This window comes from Drosophila bipectinata, chromosome 2L (assembly GCF_030179905.1).
Source record: "Drosophila bipectinata strain 14024-0381.07 chromosome 2L, DbipHiC1v2, whole genome shotgun sequence".
Lineage (NCBI taxonomy): Eukaryota > Metazoa > Arthropoda > Insecta > Diptera > Drosophilidae > Drosophila > Drosophila bipectinata.
The window spans coordinates 2,627,020-2,652,879 of NC_091736.1; the positions used below are offsets into that span (position 1 = coordinate 2,627,020).

Genomic DNA, 25,860 nt, shown 5'->3' on the forward strand with positions numbered 1-25,860 from the left:
CTCCATTGCACTATGCAGCATTGCACATTGCAGACAAAATTTCATTTAAATACCCAACGGCCCGCAAAGTATTCAACGATTGTTGTTCTCACTTTCTTCATTTCCTGGCCTGCAGAAATGTGCTAAATGCACTTGTTCTAGATAATTAAAAATATGTCATAAAGCTCCTACTTTTTGCCTTTATTTTTGTATATATTTTTTTTGCCTTTTTTGTTGAATTTCCATTTATATTTAATAATGGAACCTTTTTAGCAATCTGTGTAGTTACGTATTCCTGGCTCGTTCCTGATTTTTGGGTTTTTATTTGCGGACTTTGTTGTTTATGCGTGGATAGTTTTTGCTTACACGTCACTTTGAATTTATTCGGTTTTTGTTGCTGATTTCACGGCCAGATATTTTCCATCATTCATCCGTTTATTTTTACGGTGTGCAAATCGGATTCTGTATTGGAGATCTTTACACTCGACTGGACCGTGATTGTGTGAGTGGAATTCGGGATTGAAATACAAACAAATATTATTTTAGGATTTTATAGAAATATGTCGGATATCACGATTGGCTTGGTTCGCCATCTTCCATCAGGACATCGAGCTGTGAATACAAATTAATCCAATACTTTTCCGACAAGTAGGGATTTTTTACACTTGGCCAACTTGGCAGGATGAGGCAATGCATTTTCTTAATTATTTCCATCGCCGACGCAGCCACAAAGAGATCTTCAGTGAATGGGCCAGGTCTATTGGCAAAACACTCAACAAATTGATGGGAAAGTTGAACCGCAAAGTGTAAATACATCCGACCGCATATTAAAGCCGCGCTCCAACTATCTTCCTCCAAGCTGGCAAATTAATTGAGATAAGGTATGGGAAGAGGTGAAATGGGGCTAGGGGCTTGACACTCAAAATTAATTTGACTCACGCCAATGGAAACGTTTGAAATTGTTGCTAAACAAATTTTCACTTTATACCCCTCGGGTCTTAGTCTCGGTTTAGTTTCTGCTTTGGCTGCCGGGCGTTGAAAACTTTTTGGCGCTCTTCCGCCAACAATTGAGTGCTAAGTGTTCTTGGCTTTATTTCGATTCCAGGGGCAGCAGGTGATAATTTTCGCTTTTTTGTTGGTTTTTGTGATTTTTTTCTACCGTAATTGAGTGCAGAACCTTTCAACGCCTCGGTACACAAAAGGGGTTAATCGGCTTCAGTCCCTGGCGGGATCCTCCTCCGGTAAGTAATTTGCATAATTGTGCCAGTAACAAGGGCCAAATGCCAGGTCGCATAAGGATACAGGGATATGGCATTCGTACACCTGGCTGCCCTCGACCCAAGTCGCTTGCAATTAAATTTAATGAGTATTAATGTTTATAAGATTTGACTTGATGCCATGTTTTTTTCCACTCGGTCGAGTCTCAAAGGACTCATAAACAATTTCCATAGCCAGAGATTAATTATCAATCGTAATAATCGTAATTATCAATCGATATCCCTATAGATTATCATTAAATAATGCTTAAACACTACTCTGATTCAATGAACAAATTAAGAGCTGTGACTGTAACTAACAGGATAACTTTTAAGTTTTCTTTAACGACTTGCAACTTTATAGTTCTGATTCATTTTGTGTTTCTTTTTTTTTGGTGGTGGGGTTGTGACCTTTCTGTGGTAGGGACGCAGCCAATTTACAGCTCCTTTCATTATTCATGTTTAAATTCAGCTTCCTGGCCAGCTGGCTGACTGTCTGACTGGTGGCTCACTGGCCGGGCTTTTCCTTTTCGCCGCTTTTATCACCAAAAGAAACTTTTGCGGGTCATGCAAAAAGCGCAAAGCGACCGCAAGATAAACGTTAAACAAACTTTATGCAAGCCAACCCAACAAAAAGCCCAAAATCCAAACCAACAAAAAATATAAAAAAATTGAAGAAAATGTGAAAAAGTAAAGCTGATAATTTTATTCTTTTTTCTTGCTTTTTAAATATAAATCAAGGCTCGTACAGTGAGGGGAGCATGATGGGTACCTGGATTCTGAGAACTCTTCAGGATACAGCTTGTCACCAGTCAGTCAGTTGGAGAGAGACAGCTACAGATATAGAGAAAGAGACAGGGGAACTGTCAAACAGCTGGCTTTTGGATTTAACCGTGGTGAGATTTTCCTGCATTTTCCTCCTTTTTTGGGGGGAGGGTGTGGGTGGTAGGAGGCACAGATAAATCCGTGTGCTGACAGTTCGTTGACTGTTTAGCCCACCTGAGACTGCGATCCCTGCGGGCCGGTAAGAACAGTTTCGGCCAAAAGTTTTCGCGGCGGACAGGCACACGCTGCGTATGCTTGATAAGATATCCCCAGCTGACATGTTAATTAAGCCGGGAGAGTCGTCCTCGTCCTCCCGAGCAGTGCACGCTCATTAAAAATCATCATTGCCACATAATGAACCAAGACCGCATCTAAAAAAAAACTCAAGGACGAGCAAGAGCCATGTCAATTGCATTAGGAATTGCATTTAATGAACGCCACAGTGGGGGTGACGGTGGGTGGTTCAAGCTGGTTTTTTGGGGTAAAAGGACGTGGGAAGGTCCTGGGAAAAGGGACAAGCAAATGGTGTAGAAAATGGGGCGACACTGAGGCGCCAAAATGGCAAACAGCGCAAAACAAATTGCGAGCAAATGAATGGACGCGTGCGAGTGAAAAGGATTCGCTGGCTTTTGCAAATGACTTTAAATGTAGGACACTTGTCCAGTTTAATTACCGCTGATTTTATGCAGTCAATTTTACGCATATTCAGTTATTAAACCATTTAAAACATCGAACCAAAGAGATTTGCATCACAAAGGCATTATATGACACGTAATGGTTTTCAGGGAATTGGCTCTGTCACGTTCGGTTATGGCCTGGTTATTGTGTTTCAACAATTGTCATTCCGCTCATGCAAATTCGATGCTGTGGTAAAATATGTGAAATGATTTCGGTAAATCCTTTGATTGATGTACGCCGAGGGAGTTCGGCTTTTAAATCCGTTAATTCGAAACACTTTTTGCCGGCCCATTGATGACTGAGCCATCAAAGTGGCCCAGGAACGTATTTAGCCCCTCGCTTTGAGCGTCTCCAGCTGGGAAGGCTATTCGAATCTGATTCAAAAAGACCACATGCCGAGTTCGGAACTCGAGTGAGAAATGAATACTTGATAAGCCAACGGATGGGCCATAAATACCCACATTCAAACGGAGAAGAGTGTGCGATACTCTTTTCCTTTTTTTTTTACCGACATGTTCTCGTGTCGTTTTTTATGGCTTGGTAATTTAAATACTTCCGGGCAGAAGACAGAAAATTTATTCCGTTCCTGTGTGGGTGTCCTGGGTCTTTGTTTTTCTCTTCCTGCCTTCACGGACCGTTCACCAGGGTCGCATTAATTTCGCAACCCAGCAATTGGCATATACATTCGCCAATGCTGCCATTTACGTTATTTCTGGCCCACCCAATTTGCATTAGAAATGCGTTTGAGTATGAAAATTTAAAGCAACCTTTTGAGCAAACCCATCCAAGAACAATAAAATACACAAATTTTCCTTCAATTGAACTCTTTATTTAATGAATTAGAACTTTAAACAATTAAAACAATAAAGCAGAGCTAATATTTCAGCGAAGTGACTCATTGTTTTCCGGCCAACAAGGCAAGCAGCAGTTTCCAATTCATTTCCAATAATCCAATTCAGCCAACTGACTCTGCCACAGTTCAACGCCTGCCAATCGATACGCTGAGCTCGAATACCCTCCAGCATTTAAATATTCTCGCATTTCAATTGGCAGTCGGCGAAGAACTTAATTGAATTTGTCGCAGGACAAAAGGACATCGTCTTCGGAAATCGTTTTTCCCCTTCAAGCTGTAATGCACTTACAAAATGCGCAATTCATCACGCATACGCACCGTTTACTAATTACTCGAAACATGTTCTGCAACAACTGGAGAAACTTACTGAAATTCAAAGAGAAACTTGGCCGGGCTGAAAGTTTTTGCCGCCTGCTGCTTATCCGGGCTAGCTGGTAATCTGAAAAGCTGCCAAGAAGCAAAAGTTGGCAACAACAGCGATGCAATTTAAGGAACTGTCGGTAACTGGTCTTTTTTCCCAGTTCGTTCTATACTTACGCCAAAGTAGAATTGTCAAGCTTAAATCTGTTCTCCAGACATTTTCCCCCCAAAAGTACTTTCTGGGGTTGCAGCAGACCGAAGATGCCGAGTATTCGAGGGGTTAATGTGAAGAAATACATTAAGAATTTTGCTGAAAAACGAAGCTGAAGCTCAAGCACAATTATGTACAGGCCAAAAAGCAGATATATATATATATTTACAAAATAATACCAAATGAACATGTTAAGTCACAAACTGAGGCAAAGCATGGCAAAGGAATAGCAAAAAGCACATTGCAGCAGCATTACCAAAGCACAATAATCATCATCATCAACACCAATTAATCGGGGTAGGATCGTAGCTTCATCTTTTGGGCGGAGAGAGGGAGAGTGGGGGAAATAAAACACAATCGACATTTTTTTTTTTTAGTTTTTTGTTTTTTTTTTTTATAGAGAGGGTAGTTTTTCTCCGCTAAGGATTTTTCAAAGTTTACTTTTATTTAGAGAAGTTCCTTTAATGATAATCATACTTATGCTTTTGCCTTCAAATTGTAGTTTACCTGTTGTTTTGTATGTTTTTGTTTAGTAGATGTTTTTTTTTTAACAGCTAAATACATGTTTGTTATATCATACTATTTGAGTTTCGTGTTTGCTTCTTTCGGTGTAATCTTCCTCTCACCTTTGGTTTTTCGTTTTATGTTTTTTTTTTCTATGCTGTGTTAAAATTCTCTTACTAACTAGATTTTAGCTTGTGTTTCGATTTCATTCTAAATTATAATTGTTTTTTTCTTTGGTTTCTGGTTACGCCTGTGATGTTGTTCGGCACCGTGGTTTTGTTTGTCTGAGTTCGCAATTCGACAAGTTTAAGAATCAATCATATCATATAAGTTTCAGAATCGTAATCTATATGTCCATATACCTTAGCAATTACGTCACTTAATATCCTAAATTGTAACAATAAAGTTTTGTGTTTTTTTTTGTACACACATTTAATGAATACACATAGTAATATTTGACGTATATCATATTGTTATATTGAGTTATGCTTGTAATCGATAATATACTGGTTTGCCCATACATGTATAATATAAACACTTTTAATGAACTGTAACATCAACTTACATCCTAGAGAATCGTACTGTTTGTTCGAAATCTGCCATTTTGTGATCTGCTCAGGGCAGCTCTGCAGCTGTTATCGCAGCTTTTGGCACATGCTGTACTTCTGTGCAACCTTCGACTGTCGTCACTTATGGGCTAGACTTTTTAATTGAGTTCGCCGCGATTCACGTAACTTGCAATAACTTGTGTTGTAATATTCCTCTGCTATGTTGTATGTATATATATTTTTCTATATTAGTAGTTAGTTTAATTTTAACATTTATATAATTGAATATGCTGATGCTAGAACTTGCTGAAAAATTACTAAAATGTATCCTTTACTTAATATCCGCTCTTTCCCTACATTCCCTACATTCTTTCACAAATGACCCTCAACATTAATTTTTCTATGGTTTTGCCTCTTTTGACTAATTGTAATACGAATTGTAATACGATTAACGATTTTCGGTTAAATACTGATAGAGTGCGAGTACATTTACCGAGCAAGCCAGTGCAGTGCCCCCGACTCACCCAAGGCCATGTGGAATATTCGTATGATATCGACTTGAAGGAGACTTCTCAAGAACTTATCCTCATCTGGCGGGCGACAGGCTTTCAATTTTGGTGGCACCCTCACACCCGTTTCGCCAGGACTCCTTGCCAGGCTACTCAGCGTGCTTAATGCTCTCTTGAAGGACTTTCCACTCCCGCCAGGGAAGTAATTTGTAAGTTTTTAAAAATATTTTCAGCCTGGACTAAGCCAGAGGCACAACACGTAATTGCTCTTGGGTACAAGACTATACATTTATATATAAGATTTATACTTTAGATTGAACTTTATACTTTGATTTCAACTTTCAGTCAGACAGGCACACGTTCTGGATGTGAAACAGGCACGTAATAGCTGCCTCACATCCGAATGAGTCTCCACTGTCTGTGAAGCCTGGAAATACTTTACAAGTATCGCCAGAATTCAGGCCTTTTGATTCGTTTCCATTATATCCCTATCTTCAAATTGTCGTCTATAATATCGATTTATAATTTATGTAACCACCAATACCTTAATATAGATTTTGTATTTCTTCTGCTGAATTTTGCTTAATATTTGGATTGGAGCTTCTTGACTTCTACTCCGTATCATTTATGTTTTTTTTTTTTGTTTGGTGTTCCTTCTAGATGTAGCGGTCTACTACTTTGTGCTTCGTCCATCTAAACTTCTTTCACTTCCACATTGACTTCTCAGGGCCCAAAGAATTCGTTGTTGGTCTTGCGGTTGTAGGTCATCTTTGGGCGCCTCGAATTGATTTCCCTAGATCTCGTGTATCCTTTTGGATTATCCTTAAGGTTCTACCACTAGTACGTCTGCTATTGGGTTCGGCTCCGTTCCTCTGCATTTTGTTAAGTTATCTTGCTTCGTTTGCTGCTTATTTTAGGTTTCATGTTTGTAGTACGAGTTTTGGTTTGACTTTTGCGCGACTTACTTATAATTCAACTTGCTACTTTGTTCCTCAACTTAATATTAATATTAATGTGCTCGCTTTAGTCGCTACATATTCGGAGTATTTATCATTTAAGTTGTGTTTACTCTTATTATATTATTATTTATGTTTTTGTAACCTCAGTTTGCCGTTTCAGTAATCTCGTGTACATGTTGTGTGGAATGTGTTCGGTTTGTGTATCGACTGTTGTCTTTTATTTCTTCATCTTTTTCAAATAATACGCCTAAGCGATAAATAGAAATCAATATGATAAGCTGAACATAGTATTTTATTCAACGTAAACTCATAAAACCTTTGCTAGGTATCTTCTATAACCTTCTCTTCAAACAGCTGAACAGCGCCTTGTTTTTTGAGGGAAGCCACTGGGGCTTCACACTCTCAATATCGTATATAATAGTTTATAATATAATGTAGTTTACGCATTTTAATTCTTTCGTTTGTCAAGTCCATTCTGCAGTTAAGCATATAACTTATAAAGTTTCAGCTGACTCTTGTGGATCTCTCTAAAGTATTTCACGCTAATGGTTCAACTATGATCCGTACAAATGTTACGGGCTCTACTTTAATAGTTCGTTTTTCTCGTATGGTTTGTCAGTGTGTTCTTGTGTGTGGTCTGCGTATATAATAATATTTGTTAAAACTAAATATAATTTTATCATCTTCGAGTAACTACAGCGTCTGCCTTTAAATTGCTCGTTACCTAGCATATAACTCTATATGTATGTTGTATATAAAATTATATTATCCATATATTCGTAAATACTATATGTTGAAGATTAAACACAATTGAATTTGCTGCTCGGTTAGCGTTTGCCTGACTACGAAATAAAGAAGCGCTACTCAAAAATACGAATCTACTTAGCTTGATCTTAAACGCGTTTCTCTAAACAAAAGTGTTTCGCTTTTCATCAGTTTTCCATTTCGAAGAATAGTTTCTTAGGCAAGCTTTTAAGGAGAAACCTCGATTAAAAGTTTGTAGATCTTAAGGTTTCCCTGTTGGTTTTCTTTTTTTCTGGGCGCTTCTAAGGCTTCTGGTTGACTCTACAGATGATGGGTGGGTTACATTTATAGAGGCTTTAGGCCCATTGCTATTTTCTTATGGCTGATATGATCAAGTTAGCGCTGTCAACTATCGAGTGTGATTTGCTTTGGTTTGAGTTTTTGGCTTGGTTTACGGTTCGGGTGGGATTGGAGTAATGGGCATGGGATGTGTGGCTGATGATGGCGATGATGATTGCGCTGATGATGGGTGGTGGGTGCAAAGAAAACATAGCGATATTGAAAGGAAGTTTCTAAGAATGTAATGGCATGCAATAACGACTAAGAACGATAGCTAGAAAGAACGTAGTGGGATGAACTAGCGAAAAGTAGGAGACGAGTATAAAAAACGACGAGAGAGAAACGACGATAGATCGACAACGATGGATAGCGAACGATGATGAGACGAAATCGTGAGAAAGAAACGAGTTGCGAGTAACGAGTAAACAATTACGAGTAGCGAGTGTTGAGTACTCGAATAGTTCGAGTGTTGAGTACTCCTTGTTCTGGATGGTTTGCTGTTGTTCTGCTAAGTTCGGCTGGCTAAGTTCACACAGAAGTTATCTTTGGCTGTGGTTGCACTGCTTCCACTACGCAGCGCATTTTGATTATTTTTATTGAGATGAGATTTTGAAAGAGTGTGGGCATAATTTTCACAACTTAAGCTAGATCGAACTCATACCCAGCAACACCCGTCGTCGCACTTGTTCCTGCTCCTCCTTCTCGTTCCCTCAATGCCACCTGCGGCGGCGGTAGGTCACCTGTTCGTTGACCAACTGCCAGAACTTGGCATTCAGCCACATGACAAACAGCAGCAGCTGCATGAGCAGCGGCCATTGCTGCAGCTCGTACCGTGTCCTTCGCTTGAGCTGCTGCAACCGACTGCTTCCGCTTATCCCGCTGCCGACGCTGCCCACCGCCCAACGATCGCCCGGCGGCTCGTAGCTCAGATTGTAGTTGTAGTAGTAGTAGTAGTTGTTGTTATAGTGCTGCATCTCTACCGGCACTAGATCTAGGGAATCATCGCCCCTACCCGAAACTTGACTGCTACATCGGTTAGGGGTCTCAAAACTATGTTGTTCTTGATTTTGTTGTTGTGGATTTTCATAATTGTATTGACCAGTTGTTGCTGTTGTAGTGGTTGTTGTTGTAGTGGTATGAGTCGTGGAATGGGTTGCATTATTGTTGTTTGGCTGGTTATCATAGTTATGGCGGTATTTCTGTGGTTTACGATAATATTACATGATAACGCATTTGCCTTTTTCGGCCCACGGATTGTTCTTTTTATCCGGCGCGTTGATCAATGGATCGTTCTTCTCGTTCTCCTCGATGAACGAACGCATTCTGTAAATATAAAAAAAAATAATTTAATTAGCTTATTATGTCTATAAAAAGTTTAAAATATGTATATTTTTAAAGCCTAACATACTCTTTCTTTTTCTTTAAAAAACACTCATTAAAGCACCTCTTTGATAAAGCAGAACTCTCCATCGTACAACAGTGCGTATGATTGATATTTACAACCACATTAATCATACGCACCGTTGGACGTTTTCCGCTTGATAAAGTATGCTATTTTTACGATTTATATCCTTTTTTTGAGGTAAGCTCATAAACTTTAGTTATTTAATTGCAAAAGGTTGACTTATAGGCTACAAGTTATAGCAGTGGAACCACCTTTGTCCCAAACCTTAACCGTGTAGCAACCATTTCACTTGGTAATCTCATACTTTAAAGTCCATAAAATAAATAAGCCACCAGTTTTCCAGCCTGTAGTTAAAAATCAAGACATTCTTTAAGGTACAAATACAAAAGGGGCTACCCCTAAAGCTAAGCGGACATAAACTTATACCTCACGTCCGACGGGGGAAAAAAAGGTTTTAAAGGGACTCGGGGTTCGAACTCGATTCCGAATGGCTCGGGGTTCGAACTCGATTCCGAATGGCTGAGGACAGCAGATTTTATGCTAATCCGCACGCAGATGGACATTAAAAATGTTTGAACACTTTGCACGCGCCAAGAAAACTAACAGTCGTCCTACTTAGATCCTTAGACCCTGCCCTGGCCCTTTTCCCAGGCCCTCCAAGCCGTTAGCATATAAATTTTCAGCGTTGTTGGCTGCTTTGTTGTTTTGTTTGTTGTTGTAATACGCTTATCCTTTGGGCCATAAAAATGGTTGCCCCGTCGTTTGCATTTGTCTGTCACTTTATTCTCTGTCTCTCGGCCCGTCTGACTGACTCTGCTCCCCCCAGTCCCCATTGTTTCTCTGTTTTTATTACGTTTTCTCCTTTCTCTCTATTCTCAAGACAGAACATTTCGAGGGATTTTCTTATTTCATTGCGAAATATTCACGAATTTTTTATTTAAAGTGAGTCCTGCCTAGAAGCGGTGGCAAGCAGTCAGGACAGCTCCGAAATAGACAATCTGAAGGACAGCATTTCAATTTGGGCGTTTCTCCTTCTTCTCACTTGGAGGTTTATCTTTAAGGATTACAAATATAAATAAAATGCTTTATTGCTGCTTCTGTTAATAATAGTTGGCAAAAGTTGTTGGATTAAGCACAAGAAAAACTTCCCTTCTTAGGAAAAAGTTTTTAAAATCACTTAGTAAAGTCACTTTTTAAACTACTCCATTATTACACTATTTCAAATCCTAATTACTGTTTAAGACTAAAAAGGATTTTACAGAGTGTGTCGATTATTTCACACAACAATTTGTTTTCCGATTGCCTGGTGTTTGTATGGAAAACCAAATGTTGATCTTTGTGTTGGCCAAATCTTAAATGCCCGAGGCGCTTTTTCCATTTCCCATAAATACTTAAAACGTCCATGTCTCTGGACTTGTCTCACAATTTCCGACCAGGCGATTGCATAGTTCAGTGCCAGCAAAACATTTTGTGGCTTTATTTATTGAACTAATGTTTTCTTTTGGTTTCCAGCACCAGCTGCTGCTGCTTATTGTCATTAAAAGGAAAACTCTGGGATGTCTCTGTGCACTTCCATTTGACCGCAAAATTTCTTTACACATCTTGTGGTTGCTTTGATGTTCCATTAAATTTAATGATTTGATTTTCATGTGGCTGGTGTTCCGTGTTCAGTGTGTGTTTGCAATCATTAGTTTTGATTGTACCAACCCGAAACCCCTTTTGACTGATTGCTTGGCTGTTGGTCTCAATTATCAAATGCCAAGGTGTGCAGCCCACTGCCTCTCAGTCACGACTATGGGGTAATGGGGTAATGGGGGGGGCGTGGCATATATGCATAATTTAACCTAACAAGACCTTGTCGGTGGCAGCAGTGTCCTTCGGTTGGTTCGGTGTCGTTATCCCCATGCCATTGTGGATGTGTAGGTTTCTGGGGTAGGTTTGTGTGCTGGATTTCCTCTATTTCCCTGCTCATTTTCCGCATCAACAGAGCAAGAGGCAATGTCATGCCATGGGTCGGGGGATATATCCCACGAAGGACTGCCTAAAACAATGCCAATGCCTCCGATGTCTCATGCCCCCGATTCTGGCTTGGCTAATGGGCTTATGACTTTGCGGTTTCAGGCTGTGCAGTCGGGAAAACACACACACAAGCATAGAAATGAAAATCCACAGAGCTTAGAAAATATTCTTTTCGGTCTTCCTTCTATTTTTTTTAGGGGTAAACAAAGGCCAAGGGTTTTTCATGGCCCGAGATTCGGTTCGGCAGTCAAGGCCAGGTCGAAGCGCAGTAAACAAAGTTGTTATGATGACGTTGGATCTTTGGCAACCGAAAAGTAAATTTGGCCAGAACCTCGCTCTGACCCCAAGGTTATTGAGACCGGTTCTTATCGAAAAACTTGCTTTTCTCGTCATTCAATTTTAATGAGAGCATTAGAGCCGAATATCAAATGAACAGTAAAAAAGGGTCTGTTTTACAAATAAGAAAATAAAAACATCTTTTCAAAACCTTAAGAAGATTAAAGTGTTTTTGCTTAATGTTCTTTTTTAATGACATGTAATTAAAATGACTACTAGAATATCATTCAACAGCGGCTAAAAAAAATAGTCATGAGCCAGGATGACATACTCTGGCTTTCTCGAAAGCTGCCTATGACATCATTAGCATCTGTGATGAGTTTCCCTTGTTTCGGGCAACTTTTCTCATAACACAAGTGGTTGATGGTAATGTAAATAAAAGTAGACGAAATGCCAGAGGGACATAAAAAAACTTTTATTCGACATCTGCATTTAATTTGAGTGCCTCAGCGCCGTCGAACATCAAGGAATCTGCGAGTAGATGGAGGTTGAAAGGCGCACGCAGGTTGTGTGCTCACAAAACTGCCATTCAGCGGCAGAAACACATTGAAAACTAATTCAGCAGCTTGTTAATTTAGTACGTGGAGCAGCAGAGCCAAGTCGTTTCCGCCATCAAGCCGCCGCAGCCCGCATTGGCCATGTGGACCACGCTGGGCTTTTATGTGCTAATTGAAAATCCTCCTCCAACTCCTCCTGCCGGTTGAATTCACATAGACATGTGTGGATACTGGCTCCCCGGGTGAAATGGAACTCTGCTTAACTGCTCCTCTGGCCTCAATAATTGTAAGAGCCCTCTAGACTCTAGACCGAATGCAAAGTCATTTGGCTGTACTACCCGGCATCATGAACATAACAACATTTTGCTTTTAGAGCCCAGATAAATTAATGTTTTATGTAAGTCAGAGATGAGTTATCCTTTGAGGCGGCAAGAGGTTCAAGTAGCAAGCTTCTCAGATGGACATTAAATAATTAAATTCCATGGTTCTGTGCATTATTGATTCTTAATAATGACAACAGCTAGGAAGGCCACAAAGTAATTAAATTATTCGGAAAACACGTCCTCCTTGTGTATGGTGTAATTAACTTTCAATAACTACTGCAAACAATAATCCCCGAAATCAGTAAGAAACCAATAATTGACTCGGAAATTGTACAAATCGAATACGGAATTTTATTGTAATTGGCATTGAGACTAAATCACCCCGAATCAACATTAAATTCACGGTCCTGATTTCGATTAATGAAGTAATTTGTTCTATCTCGGGGAATAAAATTTCCATTCAAAGCTCTAATTCAGCCACATCAATCTAAAGGTGGGTCGGACGGACGGACGGACGCCCAATCTATAATTAAATGCCGAACCGACATTTACAATTCTCACCCGCCCCTTTCCTTTCTGGCTGACAAAACATTCGAGCACGATTGCTGTCTACCTTTGGAAGTTGCTACCTTTTCCGGCCTGTCGGCTACACACAAAAAACATAAACACGATGTAAATGTTGATTTATGACAACCGCAAACACACGCAAATGTCTATCGTATATACTAAATATATATATGGCTTTAGTGTATGTAAATTGTACATATATAATCACACGCAATCTTAAGCGCCTGGAAGCATGCTACAAAAAGCATTATTTATCGATGGCAGCCATAGCAGAAGGCGGTAGCAGAGCAGAGATAGCTTAGATCCAGCGGCAACCAAATTAGAATTCCCTCTTTTCCGTAAGCCGAGAGCTCAACTGAAAACCCCTATCCCTCCCACTGAAATTTCATATTCAACTTGGGTAAACAAAATGCGTCAGCCGCATGTCAATTTGCATCTGTGTGTGTTTGAGTTTATCTCAGGCCCACCTCCCCACTTTCGAAGCATTGTTTATCTCTGGCGCGCATGTGACAAAAATGAAAAGCTTAAAATTTCATTTCAAGCCTATTATAATTGTTTACAAACAAATGCCACAGAGGTGGGGCAAATCCATAAGGAGGAATTATCTAAAATTCTAGGGCATTATATCTTTTGGAGAAATATGGCAATGGTAGCAGATTTACAAAGAATATTCAATTATAATTCAATAAAAAATGTTATCTTTTAATTGTATAAAGTAGTTAATTTTTGAGAGACTCTACCAAACTATTATACCATAATTTTCCCTGGTTTTCTGTCCAAAATTTTGTTAATGACATGAATAGAAAGTGTTCGCATGGCAAGACCTTCGTCATAAACTAATTTCTAGCTCATTTCACTGACATACCCCACATCACACACTCTCTCATGAGGATAAGTACATGGGCATACACATACCATATATGTGTGTTGTCGCGGCCTTCTGCTAAATTTAGCACACTTTTAGGCGCCACAGCAAGAAAAACAGACCGACCCGTGCAGAAGCCAGCCCAAATGGCACTTGAAGCTCTGCAGACACAACTTTGAGGGTCTTCCTCCCCAGAATTTGCATGTGCGGTCTCCGGCACCTGTACGGGTATGCACTAGGGGTTTTGTGTTCTTCCAGCTAATTGCATTTTAATGCGCATTATTTAGCTGTCCATTGCATATTTTTCAGGTACTTGCAGCCGGAAATATGCATAAAATACCGCTGTCGTTGTTGGTTCTTCTATTTAGCATAAATAAATTGCATGTGGGATATGCAAATTCAGTGCTAGACCGTGCCGTTGTTACACTTAATGGATGTGGATGCATTTGATTAGGTTTTCTCAGGGAGATGTATTTGCATGCTTATGAAAAAAAAACGGAATTGGACAAGAAAATCTCCAACATTGTAAACAAGAAGGGCTTGAAGCTTATGCTGATTCCCCATGTAATTGAAACTTTGTCACGTTGAGTAAACTGCAAGTCAGGACTGATTTCGATTCAAAAAACCTAGAATTGTGCAGTGATTTGGTAAAATGCAAAGTCAAGAATGACTGACTGGCTACTGTTTGCCAGCCAGAGTTTGGAAACCTGAAAACTCAATCTGTCCATGTGATGTGACCAAATTGCACAGAACGCTAATCGTTGCTGCGGAAATGGCCCCAAAAGCAGGTCCTTAAAATGATCCACTCAAGGCAGGTTTTCTCGCCGCCCCCCCTTCTATCCTTTGCCGCTGATGTTTCCACTAACAAACATCTTTATTATGCACCAGCCAACATCCTTCCATTTCTTTGGCTCGCCACAAAAGTGTGCTCGGCATTTTCTTAACCATTTCCTTGGCTCGCTGGCATTCTTTTGGCCTCAGGCCTGGCCTGATGCTCCTCCTGCCTTTTCATGAATAACAAATCAGGCTAAAAGACAAAATCTTTTCCACACCAAGAGTCCCCCACACCCACACCCACGCATTCGCCCCCCCCCCCTTCGCCTAGGATGAGTCTATGAGTCCTGGGGTGGGGGCCCGTGGCCTGGACCGGCAAAAGCCGCAAGTTCTATGCATACAAAACTACACAGAGCCCGATGACGAGGATGAAAACCTTAAAACAAAAAGCAGTACAACAAAAAAAATGTTTAGCATGGAAAAGGGTTTTCACGGGGAAATGAGGGGTGGGGGGCTAGTTGGGCTTTCTCCGGCCGGTCCACTTTCGTTGAATTGAAAAGAAATTGTGCAAAAAACACTTGAGCCGAGCTCTTCTCAGTTCTCGATTCAGAGTTCTCGACGTCGACGTCGTCGTCAAGTGTTTGTCAAAGTTTGCCCCAGGTTGGGCCATGGAATTGTTGCTGGTTTTTTGTTCATTTCAAAAGTAGCAAATCAAATGACGTGTGACAAGTGCGGTCCGCAAGGATATTTATGCGAAAGGATACTCTGAATGGCATCTGACAAATAACAGGCTCAGCTGGCGAGGTCATTTCAGAGGAATATATACATAAATAAAATGATAAGAGGTCAACAAGGTCGGAGAATAAAGGTAAACAACAGGGGGAGAGCCTTAAAGCATTCCACTGAAATAAATTATTAATAAAAATTCTTATTTTCAATAAACCAATCATATATATAAGCGATCTACCATGGTAAGGATTTGTGGCAATTTTATTTAAATACTTTAAGCAATAATCTAAGGAAAATTCGATTTGGAAAAAAGCGAAAGCATAAAAATCACAGAAGGATATTCCCGAAATCAATGCAAATTCCAACAAGCCAGCTAGCATCTCTTTGCACGTATTTTCTTTGCAGACTTTGGTCTGAATCGAGGACGAAGGATACAGAACGCTGGTGCTGGTAAAGTCATTCGCCTTTAAAACCAATCGGGACAATCGAAAGGCCAGACCCCAAAAACAACCACAATTTCAGTGAACTGTGAGTGGGGTGGGGAGGGATGCAGAAACTCAAAATGCTAAACTCTTGACGATTTTCCATTCCTGGCACGCACGTCCTTGGCCCAGGGTATAGGAGGCCCGGGTCTTTTGGGAGGAGCTTAAGCCCATAATGCCAAGTGCTCACTTCGATAATTACAGATACGTACACATGGCCCAGAGAAGCTGGTTAATGCCAAGGCATAAGCCCGCTTTGGCCTACCAGCCTACCGATCCTGCCGATGGAATAAATGTTGAGGCGGAAATTTAATGCCAGAAATTGCAAATTTCCTGCTATCAAAAACTTGTCTAGCATTTTCATTTTTTTTTTTTCAAGTGCCACCCACCTTCTCGCAAAATGGTTTACCGAACTTGTCTCGTTGGCCTCGTTCTGGCTGTTATGTGTACATATTTGCATATTTGATTTGCAGCCGACCAAGTTATCCTGCTGCTGCAGCAGCCTGGATTTGTCACTTGCTGTCTCTTTTCATATCCGGATTTCTGTCTCTTTCCAATGGTTTGTGTACAAGTTGTTTGCGGTTGCAGGCAGAGCTCATTAGAAACAAACGTCTTGCCGCGAATTTTCTCAAACACATGGATTATCTTTCAACTAAATCTGCACCTGCTAATTGACAAAACTTTTTCGGTTGAAAGAGCAATTAAGCTAAAGTTGTCTCACTAAGAAGATTAAAAGACAAGAAATTAGTATAGAGTTCTAAAGTTGAGGTAGAAGGTTATACACAAGATATATCCTGTGAAATCTCTTATGCCAATTTGGTGGCTTTTTTGGAGACTTTCTGGACTCAGTCCTGTCGCTGACTGATTAATTGAGGATCAAAAAAAAAAGACGAGAGGCCACCGAGTCAGCAAAACAGCTTTGATTGATAGTTTAAGTTGTGTTTAATGAGCCCTGAAGGCCTCGCCAAGTTGGTGGCTTTTGGGGAGGTGAATTATAACCCCATAACCTTAGTGCCTCCGCTCGCCATCCTAATTTCCGCCAGAGTCACGCACTCTGTTTATTAATATTTATACATATTTAATCGGAACCGCAAAACTTAATTAAACTTTGCCACATCGCACATTTCCAGCCCACAAAAAAATAAAGGATGAGTCCTTGCATGACAACGCTGACAAATTGCCGAGCGATATGGCAGGATGATGATGATGAGGACTGGGTCGGAAGGATGGAAAGAATGTCCGTTGCCGAAAAGCAATTTGCAAGCTAAATGATGATGGTGGTCCGCACTTTGTTATGCAATTTTTAGCAGGACAGCTCTGTTCGTGTTTGAAATGCAAATTCTCGCAGCGACAATTAATTCTATCTCTGTCGGTGACACTCACTTGCTGTGTGTCTGTGTGTGTGTGTTACCCCAAAAAGTAGGCTACAATTTGTTTGGACGAAAGCCGAAACTTGTTACAATTTGATGGGACATCATCAATTAACTGCGTACACAACTGTACTTGGCAAGAAGGGTTTTTGGGGAGTGGGGACTTCATTCCTGGCATCCTGCGGTTTTCGCTGGTCAATTGCAGGATAACCAGAGAGCTTGGGTGGGGGCTTGGGGGTTTGCATAGAAAGTTGTTTGGTCTACACGCTTGAAAAGTTTGCCGTATCCTTTTAGCGTTAACTGTACTTTTTTGTTAGTTAGTTGTTGTCGCTGCTCTGGCCCCGCCCCACCACACCGCCCCCTTGGCAGTTGTTGTTGTTGTTGCGCTCTAATTCGCCGTTAAGTGGCTTTTGGACATTTGTTGGGAAAGTTTCGTCCTTTTTTTTCCCATCATCTTATATACCGCTGACGTCGTCGTTGTTGCGGTTCTGTTATTCTGTTGTCGATACTTTGAACTGCGGTTCTTCTCCCCCACCCCCCACTTGACAGTGTTGGTAAATGCCAGCAGATTGCAGAAGGTTGTGAGTCCTTTAGAGGTAAATTAATGACTGTCGGATGGGGAGAGGACACGCGCAGATACTAGAGTGTTTAAGGTTTTGTGATCAAAAGTGAAAAATCCAGGAACAAAGGACCTCTCGCAAATTGCTTTCAATTGTCGCTTTCTAGCTGAAGTGAATAGAAATGGGTATTAACTTTTGGCCGTTGGCTAAATAACTTTAGATGACTTCTAAACAAAAACAAATAAACAGAAAAGCTGTATGAATTCGCTTTTGTTGGCAAAACAACGGTGGGGATATTCTTTAAGAGATGTTTTGAAATGTTTGAAATTAAATTCCAGGTTTTCCACTGTAGAATCTATAGAAAAATATCTTAAATAACTCTGAAAACTCAGAAACATTAAAATTTTCTCTTAAACTCTTTTTAAAACCCAAACTCATTTCAACAAACCCCCCAAACCGCAGTTCTATTTGACAAATAATAATTGTTTATAGAGGAAACCATATTTAAAATATTTTTTCTGTTTATTGTTTACTTTATAAAATAAACAGATAAAATCAATAGTTGTGTTTTATTTTAAAATTTTCTTGTTGACTTAAAAAAAGTCAAACGAAAGAACAGAGACAGCCAGAAGGCCCCTGAAAGTAGCTCCACTGAAAAATATCCTAGACCTGCATTTTTTTTTTATGTTCATCCCATCCTCACGGAAAAACCATTTCGCCGCTTTATCTGCAATCACAATCTCGATTTGATGACCATTTCGCAGCATAAATAAACCAATAATTTAATTTTAAGCCCACACAGTGCTGCAGCACCTGGGAGCCGCGCAAACAAAACGATGCCATCCACGAGCCATGAAAGCCGAAATGGCCATCACGGATTTCACACATGTGCACATGCACTGGGGAAAATGAGGGTCTACTTTCATGATCTAGTTGAATTAAATTATTAAATATTAAATATTAAATAGAATTAATATTTAAATGAATATCTTTTTAAATTTAAAAGTAATCTAGTTATTAATCTAATGGCTACTACTTTTTTCTCAGTGCTTATATCTTTTGGCACGCCTATGTCTGGGTGGACTGGTCGTAAAGCTTAACGACCCACCGGGTGGCGGTGGGGAATCCGATACTTTCTCATTGTTATGGACAATGATGCAGGAAGACAACCAGAGATTTTATGGAGCACACTTGATGAGCAAAAAAAAAAAAGGACGAAGAGGTAGGAAAAAAATAAGATGCCAACACAGGGGAAAAGTTGTTTTAATTACAGGCACATGGCCCAAAAGTGGAGGAGGCCCGGCGTCTTGACGTTCCAGTTGCTCCTAACAACCGACTGGGACTCTACCATGCATGAATGCATGAGAGTCTGAATGCCGTGTACGTGTGAGTGTATCTGTGTGAGGTGTGCCTGTGTGTGTGTGCTCAGTACAGTCACCGACAAAAGGCTCTCGACGTGACCGTCCGCCATTACGTATGCAAAATTTAATTTCGCAAATGAAAACGGGGCCCGAAAAGGGTAAGGCAAAGGCGTGGAAAGTGGCATGTGGATTCCGTCTGACAGTCGTAGTCCCAGTCACAGTCACAGTCACGATCACACAATAACAGTGACTGGCAAGAGTCATGGCTTGCACTTAAAATTAAAAACACATCCCCCTTTGGGCCAACGCTTTGTTCTTTTTTTTGGCATTGTCTGTCTGCAACTTTGGTCCACTATTTTTTTCAGTAGTTTTCCAGCCAGTCACACTTTAACAAATTAAAAACAAGAAAGGAAAGCTAACTTCGGGCGGAGCCGAAGTTTATATACCCTTGCAGTTGAAACCGGATATATATCGCAAACATCGGATATAGTTGGCCGATCCTTATGGGAATAGGAATATATAATCCAATTTATTACAATACAAAATCTAAAAAAAGTCCCAAACTTCTATCTTCAAAAATACGAAAGTTGATATTTCTACCAAATACCATTTCCGATCGTTCAGTTATATGGCAGCTATGGGGTATAGTCGGCCGATACTAATGAAATTTGGTAGGTTGGACCAACTGACCAAGAATTAAATCTGTACTAAGTTCCAGCTTTCTATCTTCAAAAACACGAAAGTTGGGTCATTTCCGATCGTTCAGTTATATGGCAGCTATAGGATATAGTCGGCCGATCCTTATGAAATTTGGCATGTCGTATTATTTTGCCAAAAATAGCTCTCATGTAAAATTTGAACTCTCTAACTCTAAAAACACCAAAGTTATACCATTTCCGATCAATCAGTTATATGGCAGCTATAGGATATAGTCGGCCGATCCGGGCCGTTCCGACTTATATACTGCGTGCAAAGGAAAGAAGGGTGTGTGCAAAGTTTCAAGACGATAGCTTTAAAACTGAGAGACTAGTTTGCGTAGAAACAGACAGACGGACAGACAGACGGACAGACGGACAGACGGACATGCTTATATCAACTCAGGAGGTGATCCTGACCAAGAATATATATACTTTATAGGGTCGGAGATGTCTCCTTCACTGCGTTGCGCACTTTTGACCAAAATTATAATACCCTCTGCAAGGGTATAATGAAAAACCTAAAGGATTTAAGGTCATCGTGAAGGAAGGAAGCTGGCAAACCGGAAGGGACAGCACAGCAGGACGACCCTGACCACGAGGCGATTTGCCTGCCGAGGCGAGAAATATGCAAAGGACTCTCTCTCTGGGGAATGGCCCATAAAAAGCTCATCTAAGTTTTGAGGGTAATGTGAGAAAGGAAATTAATTTATTTAGCCCGGAATTAAACTTTGATGCTTGATTAAGAGGATAATTCAGCAGAGCAATTAAAAACTCCATTACATAACTTACTCAGAGAAACATAAATGACCTAAAGTCCATTAAGCCAAATAACACTTACCTGAAAGAAGAACAGAATACAAGTTAGTTTATAGGGGATTTAAGGTGTCACTGCAACTGTTGAATAATTTTGTGAAATATTTTTTAGAAAGTGCTAACTAACGCATTCAGAGATTTGTCAGTCAACCCCTTTGGAATGTTAACATCCTGTCCTTGGTCCTTTGCTTTTAGCTGTGAACTACTATCCCGACCGCTCATCATTTATTCCGACATTTTTCCGCCAAAAACTGTCGGAACCGAGCCAAGGCTATTCCCCAGACACTCCCAGATGAAACTTTTCGACCTTTTCTCATCTATGTAGTCTCGTATATAAAGAGCATAGATGGCAGAGGGATTTGGAGGGACATGCATGATTCATCGGATCTGGGACACGGGCCCGATGCTTTAATACGGTATTAAGTCATTTCATTTATTATTTAAGCCACGAACTGTGGGCTGTCAAAAATGCAATCGCCATAGAAGGGATGGACAAAAAAAAATGGAAACACAGCTACAGCTCGGCAGCTTGCAGCAAAATTCAATTATGGCCCCAACCGTCATGCCAGCCAACAGTCAACAAAGGGGGCTGGGGAGCACAATCAGCGAAGGGGATGGGCCAAATGGCGGGGGTAACGAGACGTAACCGTTGTTTGCCCATAAATTGTTTGTAGTTATGTCAATAATGTGTGCTGCCAGTGCTGATGCTGCCACAGGATCTCACCGGCAGGCAGCCATCGACATTTTTTTCTCCGCCACTGCTACTGCCTGTCGTATGTCAATGGAAAAAAATACGCGCAATAAAAAAAATTGAAACGCCAAAGCATCGCAATTTTCCAGGGCAATTCAGTAGAGCTACAGCACTTTCTATTCTTTTTTTTTTTTTGTATTTCTAGAACCCTTGCAAACATCCTTTTCTTACATGTGTTCATAATTTCTGTTTTTATTAACAGCTGCCGGGAAGGAGGTGAAGAGACGCATTTGGAACACAAACAGCGAATAAAGCAATAACGTTCTTCAAATAATGCCATAAATATTTGAGATACCTTGAACCCACAGCGAGGGAGGTTGTAAGAGTTCAAGGTTTGTGATTTAAGCTATAAGCTATATTCAAGTCCCTCCTAGTCATAACAAACTATATATCACCTGACAATTATAGCCATTAACTAATGAAGTGTCATGTTCGATGCACATTTTCCATAAAGTACTTACTGATTACCCTGCTAATTGGATCACTTGAATTGTCATGTTTATTTTTCCAAAAAGGAAACTACACCACGGCTAAAGGTAGATGGCAATCATCTGGCTTATTAACGTAAATACTAAACGAGATGGGGCTGACATTGCATCAGCCCCAGTCATCGTCATCCTCCTCTTAATGGCCATGGCCACGCTGTCCCTCGAGCCAATTGTTCAATCATTGGACTAATCAACGGTAGCTAGTGGCCTGAGGGGGCGGGCCAGCGGAGCAGAGGGGCGTGGCTAGTAGACAACTACTTAATTGGCTTTCACTTCTCAACTGTTGTTGCTGAAAATGAAGTTAAGCGGAGTGGAGTCCTGGAACAGGAGCAGGACGATTGCATGTCCTGGAAATGCTTTTGGCGCTAATTGAATGTTTCTGGCTGATTGTTGTCGGTGGTTTTTTGGATGCCACTGTTGCACATTCCACTGCCTCAGTTCGTGCTACGGAATTTCACTCGAAATTGACTTTTTGCGGCAAATGGAACGCATGCTGCACGGCTAATACAGTTGGGATCTAGTTGGGAGAGCTAAACACCTTCTGAGTGGTTGAATTCTTAACTTTATTGTGGTTCTCTTGAGATGCTAAGAATTTCGTGAGCTCTTATTAATTTAAAAAGATAGTAGAGGTGTCTGAAGTATACTATTTTCAAATCAATAGCTCACTGTTGAAGCGGTTTTAATCAAAAACTCTGAAAAAGTTTCTTTATTAAAGAAGTTTCTTGGCAACTTGCAAGATATATTTTTGTCAGGCTTCCTTTCAGTTAAGCCATTTATTTCCCGGACCCATATGTATTTATTTACATATATAACAAGCCCAATCATATATTTAGGCCCTATCATCATAACTCATTGTAGATTAATGTGTCCATTCGCACAACTACAATTCACTCTGGCTGCTGCCTCCGATTCGGATTCGGAACAGTTTTCCATTTCCCAACAACATCAACGTATTTTTTTGTGGAATTGCCACATTACAATTCATTTATATATGTGGCATGCTTTATGGCATTCTCTTGCAACGCTCGCAGCCATTAATCAGCATTAAGAGTGTCAACAACAACAGCAACAGGATGGCATGCCACAAGGAAACAAAACTCCTTGCCTCGACTGTATGCAAAATAAAAAGCGAGAAGCGAAAAGCTCTCATAAATAGCTGCCAAGACGTTTGGGGCCAGAAGGGTGAGAATCTGGAGGAGTCGGAGGAGTAGGAGGAGGAGTGCCAGGTAAGTGGAAGACTGCGTAGTCATAAAGCAATCAGCAGGTGTTTGTCATATTCCAGGGAACAGGGCCCGCTTGTCTGTGTAATTTATTCTCCATGGGCCATGGCAAGTTGATAAGACTCTCCCTCCCTCCCTGCTTTCTTCTTGCCACTTTCTACTTTCACCCATTGTTGTCTATTCAGCTATGCGTATTTTCATCATGGCAACGGCAGCTATATTTTTTTGGGCCAGCGGGACTTCAGCGCAATGTTGCACATAAGTCTGAAGTGGAAGTTTGGGAAATGTATTGCAGCAGGGAAGTTGTTTTTCAGAATAATGTTTCTCTATATATGAAGCCTTAAGGATATTAAAGACTAGAGGACTTTAAAAACATATCCAATCCCCTTACCATCCTTGGGAAGCAGTACAGGAAACAGAACCCCCCCACAAAATTATTAAACTTTTTCGTTCAAAGTTATCCACGCTGACCGAAACCTTTTGTTGGAAATGTTTTGCATTTAAATGAAATTGAATAAACCGCTAATCCAATTCAGAGAAACCCCGGGGGTCATGGACTCTGTTCCAAACACAAACAAAGGTTGAAACCAGACGTGGCCGAAAAACCGAGAGCAGCCGTTGCCACTTCCATTTCCACTTCCTGCCGTTTCCAGAGCTTATCCATGGGTGGGAGTGTGGTTGGGTCTACTATACTGGTAATTAATTTGCATGCGTAGCTATTTAAGAGTGTATGTACATGCAGACAAAGCTATTTTCAAATTTCCCTGGCCAATTGCAAAACCAAACGCATTCCATGATGAAAGCCGCAAAATTGTCAAGCGTTCTCCAGGCTGTCATGCGGAAATCGCATCCAGTGCCAGCAGCGTATGTGCTTAATGGGCCAGTAGGGAGAGATGCCAGCAAGGATTTTCCACTTATCCGAGATGGTTCTCCGCGTCCAAGACCATTTCATTTCAGTAAGTTAATCGAAGTTCGTGTTTCTTTCAATGGGAGCTTCTGTAGCTTTTGTCTGATTTTGGCCAAGAAGCTGAGAATCCTGGGAAAGTCAATGATTTGGCAGAGTTTGCCATGAAGCAGCAGTATTTTGGTCTATTCACTTTAATATAAGAATGAATTTTAAACTTTAATCAGCCAGTTCAAAACCCAGTTCTTTTTTCATTAAAGTCAATCAGCAATCGAGTTAATTAAGACCGCAGTAAAAATAATAGACTATTGAAACAATTTCAAACGCAGGAAGCTGAAAAAACATCCTCTCTAAACTGAAGAATCCAATTACAATTACATTTTTTTTATTCCAATATGAATCACAAAAGAAAATGGAATTTTTTGGTTGATTTATTGGCAATCAAAAATTGATTGCATTGATGTACCTACCTTCATACACCCAGTGCATAAATGGAAATAAATCTGTTGATATAATCGCGAATAAACCATATTTATGTGTGTTGTATGTTGATATACCCAAGATACCAGAATTCAAATGCAACAATGATCGGGAGGGGAACAAAATGCATTCTCTGGCTGGCCATAAACCGAGATAGGGTCCTGGTGGGGTGGAGATCATAAACCGTCGTTGTAGCGGCACTAAAATATGAAATCCCATAAAGATATATACCAGAACAAGGAACCCTAAACCCAAACAGCCACAAAAGTAACATAATTTTCCGCATGAAATGCCCTGCAAAGCGTTTCCCATATTTTGTAGCCCAGTGTCTCTCATTCTGTATTATTTATACAGCATATATCCGTGGGGCCAGCAAATAAATTGAGGAGAGATGAGATTTATGGGCAGTTGCGAAAGGAGTTTCGCATCCAAGTGGAGCAAACTCGAATTCATTTTCCCAGTCTGCGATGTAAAGTGAAAGTTTCTCCTGTGGCCACCTGAGCGCAATGGATACTCCATGCCAGACAGCAGGAGGTGCACAAAGTTTTTCCAAAGAGCTGGATGGGGGTGGGGGAGAAAACCTCAGCCTGGCCGCATGCCACGCCGCCGGGTGTTGCTGCTCCTGCCCAAACATTAAGGTGAAATGTATGCGCCCCGAGCTATGCAACATTTTGTCTACGACCCCCGAAAGGCCAGAACAGTACGGACGAAACAGAACGGAACGAAAGGAAATTGTGGGCAGGGGCTTGTCACGCACGATGGTTTCAGTGGTGCCCCTCCAAAACACAGATACCCACTCACACCCACTGGCAGGGACAACCACGCTAGCACGGACGTCTATCAATCAAGGGATGCAGGAGGAAAACCGGAGGAAGAGTATGGTTTTGGCTTCCATTTCGTCGTTACGTTGGCTGCAACAAATCGCCGTAATGTGCGGTGTTTGCTGCACTTAACGAGTACATTCTTTAGCCACCCACTGGGTGTCCACCCACTTTTGTGGTCAGACTTGTGCAATGGCGGCCATCAATCATGAGAGCCTCGAAACCGCTCTCAAATTTAATTGACTTTGATTTTCCAAACTTTGATGTATGTCATGGCATCTGTGTGTTGGTGTGTGTGTGTGGCAATCGCTTTGTTTGTCTGTGTGACTAATGGCTGTCTAATTTGCCTCACTTTGGCCATCTATCGAATAGATGCTGTCGCAATAAGCGATGAGCTATCTGGACAACAAACCAAAATAAACAATTTCAGTGACTTTTTGAAATTCAATATTTGCGATTATAAACAGGATAGTTTTTCAAATAATTTATGAGTGGTTTGGTACTGGATTAAGCTTTAAATTTCAGACCTGCCTTGTCTGGCCAGAAGCTCTTGGCATCTTCACAGTACTAGTATACTCTTTTTTGATTAACACCTCCAACTTAAGAGCCAACTCGTGACTCATCTCGACGTG

The 25,860-nt window shown here is 40.7% G+C and overlaps 1 protein-coding gene across 1 annotated transcript in view; it reads right to left on the bottom strand.

The window, feature by feature from the left end:
* Window positions 1-8,315: 8,315 nt before the first annotated feature.
* Window positions 8,316-25,860, bottom strand: part of Ggamma30A (guanine nucleotide-binding protein subunit gamma-e) — a 36,698-nt gene continuing 19,153 nt past the window's right edge. Inside the window, 1 exon segment of the mRNA XM_017240237.3 lies at window positions 8,316-9,088. Within this exon segment, the coding sequence (XP_017095726.2) occupies window positions 8,476-9,088 (613 nt within the window). The 3' untranslated portion in view covers window positions 8,316-8,475.